Source organism: Centruroides sculpturatus, unplaced genomic scaffold, assembly GCF_000671375.1.
Source record: "Centruroides sculpturatus isolate CEXI.00-Female unplaced genomic scaffold, Cexi_2.0 scaffold361, whole genome shotgun sequence".
In the NCBI taxonomy this organism is placed as follows: Eukaryota; Metazoa; Arthropoda; class Arachnida; order Scorpiones; family Buthidae; genus Centruroides; species Centruroides sculpturatus.
The window spans coordinates 303,148-315,393 of NW_019385072.1; the positions used below are offsets into that span (position 1 = coordinate 303,148).

Below are 12,246 nucleotides of genomic sequence, written 5' to 3' on the forward strand. Positions count from 1 at the left end.
GTACAAAGTTTTTAGCTTTGTTAAAAGTCGAATTTATATTTTTTATGTATTAAATGTAAATAACGCCGGCCATGGATTTTATTATTTTTACTTAAAATGTATTATTGTGAATATGGCAAGATCACCAGAGGACGCTTTACGTGATTTTACATATTGTTACAGAGGTAGTAGCCTCAAAAGGAAGGTCGCCTATGTGATTTTTTGTGAACGTTTTTTAAAGTATTGCTGATGGTGAGAACGGCGAAAAGAAGGACAAGTACAAAGTTTTTAGCTTTGTTAAAAGTCGAATTTATATTTTTTATGTATTAAATGTAAATAACGCCGGCCATGGATTTTATTATTTTTACTTAAAATGTATTATTGTGAATATGGCAAGATCACCAGAGGACGCTTTATGTGTTTTTACATATTGTTACAGAGGTAGTAGCCTCAAAAGGAAGGTCGCCTCTGTAATTTTTTGTGAACTTTTTAAAAGTATTGCTGATGGTGAGAACGGCGAAAAGAAGGACAAATACAAAGTTTTTAGCTTTGTTAATAGTCGAATTTATATTTTTTATGTATTAAATCATCTTTATATTCTTCCCTTTCTCAACTGGCTTTCTGTCAAATAAAGTTACATATTCTTTTGTTCTCTCTTCTTCTTTGTTCACATAAGCAGTTCTATGGTTCAAGTTTACTACCTCAAATGCATGATTCAAGAGGCAAATTGAATCTTATAAACTCAGCAAAAGTCAATTGAAATTAACTAATATTTTGGGTTTCTAGATATGCCAATCTACACTATACAATAATAGTTTATGTGCAATACATGAAACAACATAACAATTTTACTGTATTTCTCAAAACAAATAGGAGTTTTGAAAATATAACTAAGTTAAAAATACTTTTTATAAAATAAATTTCTACAATTTTGTAATTACTAAGTTTATAAAAATTAATATTGTGTTTAATTTGACCTACTTGGTATAAAGGTTCCTACTGCTAATCCTATCCCTTTATCTGCCTGTTCACCATCTTTATAAATACTCCATGCTCCAGTTGGTGAAGACCAAGTTACACATATGTGATGCCATTTACCGTCATTAGCAGTCACATCTGTCACCACTTCTTGCATATTTATATAAAATACAAATCTAAAATATACATTTAAACATTCTAAAACTATTACAGTCTAACATTATATAAATAATACTAATAATATCTTCAGAAAATATACCCATTGTAATCGGTAAGAGTGAAAAGATTATCAACTGTTTCATTAGCATAAGAGAGGGGAGTTCCATAGTTATGCTTGTCAACTGTGGTCATCCAAAGGCACACTGTAACATGATCCAAAGGATGTTGAAAACCTTCTAGTTGAAGAAAATCTAATGTTCCAGATGATGGAAACACAAGAAAAAAATCCTGGGACAATTCTGAAAAGCATTATATAAATTCACGATATACAGTATATTGAGAAAAAATAAAATTTTGCAGTTAGCAACTCTATGGTACAAGGAGTAAATTATTATTTTCCAATAATTCAATAAATTTTTAAATTAACAATATATTTTAAAAATGAGTGCATTTCTTCATATTATAAGTGTTAAAAATTCATTTAAATTCACAAGATTTTAAAATATTTTAGTTACAATACATCTAAAATATTTTTAAAAATACTTTGTAATAAAAATATGTCAGAATAAACAGATATTGAAAAAAAAGAAACATTTGAAATTGGGGAAAATTAACTGATTTTTAACAATGTATCCCAATAGTGAAAACAGGAAGGTATGTAACATAAGTTTCCAAGCTTAATTTCAGTCATTTTTCAAATATAACTATAATACATATTCATGCAACTAGCCACCAATGTTATTTGTGCCCATTGTAGCAAAAATATATTTAAACTTTTTGCCACAATAAAATATTTTTTATTGCTTCATTAAACGAAAAGAAGTATTTAAACTTACCAGTTTCACAGAGATCTCCCGTAAACGAAGGAGCACAAAGACAAGTAAAATGGGCAATTTGGTCAAAACATGTAGCACCATTCATGCAAGGTTCTGACTGGCATTCATTTACATCATCTTCACATAATCTTCCTCTGAATCCAGGTAAACACTGGCAACTACAATAAAAATCTTTTATAAGAATGATTCTGTAGAAATTTTTACAGGAAAGTAACATTTATATTATAATCAACCTACATAAATTCTTCAATTCCATCAATACATGTAGCATTGTTTTGGCAAAAGTCATCCGCACAGTCGTCAATGTTAGTTTCGCAGTTACGTCCTGTGAAACCTCGTATACAGTGGCACGTATAGTTGGCAATTAAATCTTGGCAAGTTGCACCATTTTGACAAGGATTACTGAGACAATCGTCAATGTTATATTGACACACTGGGCCTAAAAATAAACAATAATAATTCATTGTTTAAAACACGTTTTTTATGAATATTCATTTTAAAAATTAGATAATCTTTGCAATTTGAATTCTAATTAAAGTAAACAATTATGTATCCACACAAAAAATTAATTTTTTAGTTTTAAAACTGCATTGTTTAGAGTAATAATACCTTTAAAGTATTAGAAAATAATCTTAAAATAATTAAAAGTTTTTAAGAAATGTGCATTGACATGCTTTTGATCATGTGAAAATACAGCTATCATGTCTATCATGGTTCAAACAGCTCCATAATGGGCCTGGCTGAACCTGTGAAGACTCATTACAAGTGGCTAGATAGTTAGAAAATGACTATCTGGACAAAACCATCCAAAAAATTTCTGAGTAGCTGCTCCAGGCTTAAATTTGAGTCCTCCTGAGAGATAGCTGAATGGTGAAAGAGTCAACTTATACAAAGAATTAATAAAAATTATTTACTTTTTTTTAGCTAATTAGTTTTAATATTTTTTATAAAATAATAATTTAATTAATAGAAAAAGTATGCCATAATATATATTAATCTAATGTTGAATACATAAGCATGAAAATCAGTTAATGCATATTATTCACTCATATATAACTAATTTAATTTAAGTGTTTTAAGAATTATTATACATCTGAATGTACCTTAAGTAATACTAATGGCTATTTATATAATTTCATAAAAGAAAATTTCATAAATATGTAAAAACTAAAAAAACAAATATATACAGATATAACACCAAATCAGCATCTCCTTTGCCATATGCTCATGCATTTTGGGCTATTTGCCCCTCTTCAGTCCTTTTTCCCCCAATAAACATAGAAAGAACAAGAAGCAATCATGTATTAAATTATTATTATGTGGCTACATGCCTGTTTTATTATTATTATTATTATTAGTCTGTACAGTTTAGTTTTAATTTAAATTCTAGAATTATCGTTCTTTCCGTTTTGTTTGTTCCTTTGTCTCGGACTTCCAAGAACTCGCCTCACCCCTAATCCATCAGGAGGTAGGGTTAGAACATAGGAGAAAAACGAGGCTGGAGGGGAAAGGTAGAGTTTTTAGAATCATTCTTAGGCTGGACTCGGAGAGAGACAGACAAGTGGCAGAAGTCTCATGAACGGAAAATCGAGGAGTGCTGCAGAAAGAGGCCGTAAAGAACAGATTGGTAGAAAAATCCGGTTGACGAATATAGAGGAAAACCCCAAACAGAGTCTAGTTGTTCTAAGAGGAGAACAGATGAGTGCAAGAAGCTGAGACGAGGAACGGTGGAGAACCATCACTGGAAAATTGGGTACCCTTCTGTCCTTTTATTCTTCTCATTTCCCCTTCTTCTTTTTCTATTTCTTAGTTTAAGTTAGGTTAAGGTTTATGTGGGTAAATTAATTGTCTATTGTTATACCTGATCACTAAGGATTGTAGAACCATTTGAAGGAGAACAGCAGGAGTCCAAACCTAATCTGTATATAAACTTGTTTAATCGGTAAAATGTGTATGTGTTTTTCCTGTCCACAGTGAACATTTCACAATTATACTTGACTATGGCTGGTCCTGCAAAATAGTTAATCGGCAAGGCTTTGGAACCAAGGATGCTGGAAATTCAGTGGTGTACCTGTACTAGAATGAAGAAAGACTATGAAGAGAAATAGAATTAATTAATTAAAAAAAAATGATTATTCAGGAAAGCAAAAGCATAGCCCAAAAATAAAGGTACTAAAAATTGTTTCTGGAACTAAATACCACACATTTCTTGCTTTTCCAACAGTCACTTTAATAAAAGAACAAACGTTTTTAGTCCTTTTTGGGATCTGCTTTGGGTTATTAAACAGTTAAAATAATTACAGAGTTTTTTGTTTCCTAAAATAGAAGAGTTCAGATTTTACTGATGTGATTTAAATTTAAACTTAAATTAAATTAAATTTTAAAGATTTACAATTTGACATATATACATAAAAATACATTCTAAAATGCATTAAAAATAACAAAGTTTGATATCAATTAATAATATTTATCCTTGTATATTATAAATATGTAAGTTGGGGAGAAGCAAAGCTTATAAGCTTATAAGGGAAATATTTGATACTCATAAATTAAGAACCATTAAAGCAATCGAGATTTTTGGAGTAATGCTGAAGATAGCTGCACCAATAATAAAGAAAGCCTTAACCTTTCCCAAGTATAGCAGGTATTGCTATGTAACCTTCCACCATATAAAGATAAGTATTGTTAATTGATATCAAACTTCATTATTGTTATTTTTAACACCTTTTGGAACATATGTTTATATATGTATATCAAATTGTAAATCTTCAAATTTTAAATGATGCCATGTAGGATTTGAACTGTTCTATTTTAGAAAACATAAAATGCTCTTTAGTTATTCAAATGATTTAATAACCTGAAGCAGATCCCTAAAGGAACCAAAAACATTTGTTCTTTTATTAAAGTGACTGTTTGAAAAATAAGAAAACTGTGTGGTGTTTAGTTGTATGCAGTTCCAGCTTTTATGTGATATATTTAATTGTTTCTGGATTGAAGCCAAAATGTTACAAATCCAAAAATAAAAATAAAATAAAATAGTTTAAAGAATTCTTATAAAACAGTAAAATAATTATCAAGAGAAAGTAACATAAAAGAAAATTNTGATGGAGCAGACGCTTGGCAGGGGAAATCCACTGAACTCAATAGGGACTAGACAAAGACAACTATCCCGGTTTACAAAATAACCCTTTAATTTTGTCTGGGAGCATACAGTGCTTCAAAAAAATTAAGACACAGGAACTTATGGAGTCCGACAAGTCTAGTATACCAAATATCGTTAACATCAAATATCCCGACAATATACTGCTTGAAACTCCCGAAATGTGAAGACATAAAACATACTGACAAAATGGGTTTGAGGTAAATCTCTTCCTTTTCTTCCCTCTAGGCAGAAAACAGTTTGAAAAATTCCGTCAATCTCCACACTGATTTGGTTGCACAGTCTTTACTTTCCCATGCAATTTCACCACCACCACTACTTTGCTTCTTCCCCGTCCTCTCCTTACTTCCGTTCTGACTTCTCCCTGAGACACACCCCCAATAAAACACTCAATCTCGGTTACACACCCTGGGATTACACAACTCCTCTCCACCGAGTCGGACCCACCACGTGGCGAGGGGCAAGAAAAGACGTAAGGCACAGCATTATAGTGTCTGGTGCCCAAGTAGACAGGTGAAGTCAGAACTTCAAGTGGGAACTTTGAAATCCACAGCCCAAAGTTAGTGTGTTAGTCTGTGTTTAAGCTTGATGAATCCAAACATGTGACCAGCTATTGAAATCAAATACAAAATAACCCTTCAAAAACTGAGGAAAGGGAAGACAGAAGAGAGAATTTTATGTTTAAGAAGCTTCCATGTGACCCCTCATGGTAATCAAACAATGTTTGCACTACCTGGATATTCTTTCCTATCCTATCTGCTATCTTTGCTACTTCTTGCTCCCTACTTTCTATTTCCTTCTAGGTATAAATTAATATTAAAAATTATTGTTAAGGAAAATTTTGTAATTATTATCGTCAGTTTCTTTTGTACTAATCACAATAATTTTGTAAATTGTTCTACCAATGACTGGACTTTGGATGACTGTCAGTCAACAACCCCTAGAGCTGGAATCCCTTTGTATCTGTACTTTATCATCATGTGAAATAAATTAATTTTTCTATCTTCTACTTCATATATATATTTTTTTCTGGGCATTTGCCCTCATTGGTCAACAAAACCTTTCTTAATTATTACAAATGTTTAATCAATTCTTTGGATATTGCTTTATCCAAAAAATTAACATTTCATTATTTTTAATATTTTTATAAATTTAACAATTGCATGATTTTAAGAGATCATATCACATACAAATAATACATGGACATAATTTGAACTGACCATGAAAAATATGTCATGGAATTAATAATAAAATCATTAATCGTATATAAAAGTAAATTTATGACAGATTGATTTTTTTTTAATTACAGAATTATTATATACTTTTGGTATGATTCAGTTCATTTTGCTTATCCAGAACACTGGTACAATGCTGCATATCCAATAAAAATGGTTGTACAGTTAATCAACAAACATCGCTACAAATGTGCACTAAATGATCAAGCTTATTAGCTGTAATGAGGTTTTAAGAAGTCTTAAGGAAGGAAATTGCTAAGCAATTTTGAATGATCCATTTAGTTACAAGATGTCAGCATTGCCACTTAATTCAACAGGCTTTCATACCCCGTACAACTATTCTGGATAGGCAAAATTAACTGAATTATATGTATAAAACTTTATGAATAATTCTTTTTCTAGTAAACTGTAATGCATTTTCAAAAACTTTATGTATTATTCTTTTTTTCACAGTACATAATATGTTTTATTTTTTAAAAAAATTATCTTACATACCTACATAACCTTCAGGGCATTTGCATGAAAATTTATTAATATGATCAGTGCAAATACCACCATTGAGACAGGGTTCATATGCACATTCATCAATGTTCTTTTGGCAGAGATTTCCAGTAAATCCAGGAAGACAGACACAAACATAATCATTTAATAAATCACGGCAAGTTGCATTGTTTTTACAAGGAGTACTTTCGCATTCATTGATTTCATTTTCACAATAGATTCCTTAAAAATACATTAATAGATGTGTTAAAAAATATTAAATATATATCACTATTAAAAGTTCTGATTTTTATTCATATTAAATTTAATTATCTTTTTACATTATAATTGAAAGAATTTTGACACATGAAAATATAAATTTTTTTAAAAATAAGGAATAAATAGAATATTTTATATAGTTTTTCATATTTATAATAATATTGTAATTAAGATGTTAGGCAATGGAGACAAACTGTGGCTGTTTGCCATAATTTTATATGTGCTAACACTAANTTTTTTTTTTTTTTTGTTTCCTTCTACTATCGTAAGACTGTCTTTCTTCTTTGCCAATGGGGAATCTGCTCCAATTATGGAATAGAGCCCTCTTTGTTCAGGTAAGAACCAGTCCAACAGATTTTTGTGGTTGGCTTAAAAGAAAAGAAGGAACCTTGAGGAGACACTTTTTTGGATGGGAGCTGGAGAGAGAGGACATAAATATCCCAAGTAGCATTGTAAGGCCAAGGATCCTTGAAGTCCAGGAAGCTGATAAGACCAAACCCTAAGTAGAATATTGTAGATATTTGGAGGTTTAATTCATCATATTTTTAATTCATTTAAAAATATTATTTAATTATTTATGATAGGATATAAGTATGATATGATTTTATTTAAAATCATATTTTCAATTTATTTAATTGAAAATATATGATCTCCACCTCAAATTAGTAGTGTCTTGCCCCTGTACATCATACTTTTCCTGTTAACAATAGTGTCATATTGGTCATCTAACTCCATTCGGGGGAATATTTTTTAATTGATATAACATGACTTCAAATTTGCAACAGAAGTTCATATATAGTTAATTTGGGCCTCCTGTCCCTATACTTTCCATATCTGGTCTTGACTTCCATCTATCTAACTCTGTTCACAAGATTAAGGAAGGACAGACTGACAATAGTGGAAATTTATAGTCTACAATTTTTTCAAATTGAAGACCAATAAATTTTCTAAAATTAAATTAAATTTATTAGACCCTCTTACCTGTGTAACCAGGAACACAATGACATAAAAATCCAAAATCTAAAGCTTCACATGTTGCACCATTTAAGCAAGGAACAGAAAAGCAATCATTCACTAGTAACAGATCACTCAAAGGTATAGTCAATTTATCATCCTTAAGAATTTTATTCATTCCTGTATCAAATAATTCTTACAATAAAATTTTAATTGAATTAAAAAATTACAATTTAAGAAATTTTAATGTAATTTAAATATTGTGATATATTTATTAATTAATTTTCTGCTTTATCTTACACAGAATAAAAAACTATCATATAGTTAAAAGTTTTGCTAGTATTTCAATTATTTAAATTTAAAATGTAACATTTAACTATAGATACAAATTACTTTAAGAAAAATTTGCATTTATTTCTTATTTTTTTACATTATTCACAATTTTTCACTTATGATTTTTTAGGAAACAATACTGATTAAGAGGATACTTTTCTTACCTGCACAATCATTTACTGATGTGGATCCTTGTGAATTTGTTGTAGCTCCATTAGGACAACGATAACAGGCTTTTTCTCCGGCAGCTGGTTGAAAATAACCAATAGGACAGGCAAAACATGGAAAGAGTCCTGTTGTCGATACATAACCCGGTGGACACGTCTCTAAATTTGTGGAATAAAAAGCGCACACATATATAATTTTACGTTTAAATTTTACTTTTAAGCTGCTTAAATTTTATTAAAAACATCAAGATTTAATTAATATTTACCTTGACATTCGTCTTGACGACGTGCTCCCCTTCTCCAAGTTGTTGTTAATCCGGGACAAGAAAGGCAAGAAGTTTGGGCATAATGAGGCTGATAATAACCACGAGGACAAGTTTCACAAACTTCTAATCCAGTTGATGAGAAGCTGCCGGGTAAACATTGTGCTGTATCAAATAAAGGCAGGGTGTCACAATAAGCCCCGCCACCATATTGATTTTATATCCCTGGTCTATCAGATCATTTAAGGCAGGGAATTCAATGCATTTTAATTTAGACTTTAATGAAGGAATTGTTCTTACTTAAATATTAGAATAACTTTTAGTAAGTAATTATACATTTTAGATTATAAGAACTATCCTTACCTTTACATTCTCCAACACTTTTAGATTGACCTGTAGTTGTTGATGTGCGTTCTGGGCATACAAGACAGGATAACTGTCCTTCTTGGAATTGATATGTTCCTAAAGAACATCCTTCACAATACTCAAAAAGTACATTAAAAAATGTTCCAACAGGACATTTTACTAGTAAAGAAGAAAATATGTAAATCAATTAGAATCAGAAAATATACAATATTCATTTTACAAAACAGAATAAAATATTTTAAGTAATCAATCACATAAAGAGAACTGTAAACTATATAATTATAAACAGAAATATAAAAAAACATTAAAAGTATGTATTACATAAATTAAATAAGTTAAAAAATGTCTTAAATCACATATTTAGAGTTTTAATCAATATAAGTCAATGTTTGGCAAGGTAATGCAAGTAGAAAAATCTTATTTAATAAATTTGAAGTTATAAAACTATTTTGAAGAAAAGAAACTAAAATTTCAGGTAACTAAGTAATTAGCTGCAGAATGTTAGCTTATGCATTGTAATAAAATTACAAGTAACCCCCATATAACACGGTAGTTACGTTCAAAAAAATTGCTGTGTTATACGAAACAAAGAACTAGTACGAAAAGGAGGGTTAGGTTCCAAAAAAATTTTTTTTTTTTTAGTAGATGGCACTACAATCATGCTGGACACATATAAATATAACTTATTTTTAAGGGGAGGTATGGGTGGGGGTGTCTTGTGGGACTTAAAGTCCCAGAAACCTGGTTATTTCTATCAGGTTGCTGGAGGGAGTCAATGTAGAGATTTTGCTGCTGGATAATTTGATTAAAATTTTTCTCGAGCTCCTGAATCAGAAAGCTTACTCCAGCCAGGCTTTGAATGGCTTTGTCTTTAAGTTCTGTCTGCATGTTGCAGGAAGCCTCTATACACTCTTTGATGGTGAATAGCTTCTCTTTTATTCCTTCTTCTAGCTCCATGATGATATCTTGAGACTTATCCATGCTAACTCTTTAGGTAATAGAGAGGTTGAGGCGCACGTTTTAAACGTGTAAACGTGTACGTGTGACGTTCGGCGCCGCTTTCCCGCAAGCCTAAAAGTTTGACGATGGTGTTTGAAATGTTGAGCGTGATTCCACCGACTATCCAAACATCATTGTCAAACTTTTAGGCTTACGGGAAAGCGGCGCCGAACGTCACACGTACACGTTTACACGTTTAAAACGTGCGCCTCAACCTCTCTATTAATTTATTGGATTGACTTTAATTTTATTTATATACTATTCCTACTATATTATTTTAAATCTTTATCTAACCCAGGCACCAGAATAAAAAAAAAAACAGTTCCTCACAAAAACAGCAACATATCTTAACAGAACACTTTCCTGAACTGCAATGGTAAAGCATGGTTAGAAACAAAGAGACTAGATTTTTAAACAAAGGAACTGGTTTCTATTGTTTACAGGCAGGGCAGAAATTGCCTAATGGAGAGGAAACATTATATTAAGATGTATTATTATTAGTGATGTGCCGGATATCCGTATCCGTGGATATCCGAGGGAAAAAAAAGATCCATATCTGTATCCATATCCGTTACTTTTTAGCGGATCTTTAATGGATCTTTTATCTTAATGAATTTCATTACTTATATGAAATTTTAAAGATAGGTAGCAATAGCACATTCGTCATTTACTATCGTAAAATATTTCCATATTACACTACTAAACTTTTTTGTCAACATTGTTTTTATTTTAATTTAACTCAACACTCTCCAAAAACACAAACATAATCTACGCTATCCCGTGTCACACCAGTGTTTCCCAACGTGGGGTCCACGCCCCACAGGGGGCAATTGGATTGCTAAGGAGGGCAATTCAAAAATGGACTTGTCCAGAGTTTAAGTTAACCGTATAGCCGCTGTACATGTTAGGGAGACAAGAATTTTAGAAAGGCTTAGGTGGGGCATAGCACAAAAAAGGTTGGGAAACACTGCACTAAACTATTGTGGCAGTACACTATATTTTTGTAAATATTAATTTTAGTTTAGTTTCGTTTCTTCTTTCTACCCTTAGTTCTATTTTCTTCTAGAACTTTCTTATCTATTCCCTGTCCCTTGGGTGGGATGAGCAGTTCCTAGAAATTTGAGGAGCAAAGGTGTAAACAGGAGCCGGAGAAAAAAGAGAAGTGACGTTGCAGGTCATTCGTAAACTGGACGGCAGAGTGTACGGACGTGGTGAGAATACTGGGAGTCATATTTTCAATGACCGGATAGTTCAGAAATAAGTTCAGAAAAAAAATCCTGTTTTAAGGTCGTATTGACGACTGTGGAAGGAAAAATCCTAATTGTTGAAGAAGAGAACTGGCCAGTTATAAAAGAAGGACGTGTGTTATCCCACCCAACAGTACACATAAAGAAACAAGCCGAAAAAAGGGACAAAACCCCAGATATCCCTATTTCTATGTTATCTACCATTTTTTCTGTCTTCTTAATTCTATCCCTTTTTCTGTTATTAGTGTTAAGTTAGTGTTTAAGGTTCCGGGTTATATTGTCGCAATCAGGATCTGTATTGTACACGTGCTTTGGATACAGCGAACTATTATTATCGCTGTAATTTCGCATGCTACTGTTTGTACCGTGGAGTTGGAATCCCCCCGAAATGGAATCTGTATAAAGACGCGAAATAGCTTAATTGGAAAATTATATCAACTTTTGTTACTTTATCCTGTCTGCCTCTGCAGTGAATTCTAATTTAGCACACTTTTACACTATAAACAAAAACACACGCAGTGCAAGTCAAAACACATCGCATTACTAACGCAAAGCGCCAACTATCGGTCCAAGGTCACACGCACCGGCGCCGACTGAGTATGAAAGTTGAGATCTGTATCCGTATCCACGGATCTAGACACTAATGATCTGTATCCGTATCCGCGGATATACATTTTTAACGATCCGGCACATCACTGATTATTATTTAAATAAAATATTATATCTGTGTATTATATATGAATAAATAGATAATTTTGGACTTTTACATTTATTTTATCATCATCATCATCATCATCATCATCATCATCAT

At 31.5% G+C, this 12,246-nt stretch overlaps 1 protein-coding gene across 1 annotated transcript in view; it reads right to left on the bottom strand.

Annotated features, from left to right (window-relative positions):
* LOC111634240 (sushi, von Willebrand factor type A, EGF and pentraxin domain-containing protein 1-like) overlaps nt 1-12,246 on the bottom strand; it is a 70,366-nt gene that overhangs the window by 55,569 nt on the left and 2,551 nt on the right. Inside the window, exons 4-12 of the mRNA XM_023378965.1 lie at nt 9,187-9,348; nt 8,827-8,988; nt 8,558-8,719; nt 8,088-8,240; nt 6,843-7,070; nt 2,190-2,391; nt 1,953-2,110; nt 1,217-1,415; nt 961-1,133 (exon numbers count right to left, since the gene is read on the bottom strand). Coding sequence (XP_023234733.1) covers nt 961-1,133; nt 1,217-1,415; nt 1,953-2,110; nt 2,190-2,391; nt 6,843-7,070; nt 8,088-8,240; nt 8,558-8,719; nt 8,827-8,988; nt 9,187-9,348 — 1,599 coding nt within the window. The remainder of the gene's footprint in view (nt 1-960; nt 1,134-1,216; nt 1,416-1,952; nt 2,111-2,189; nt 2,392-6,842; nt 7,071-8,087; nt 8,241-8,557; nt 8,720-8,826; nt 8,989-9,186; nt 9,349-12,246) is intronic.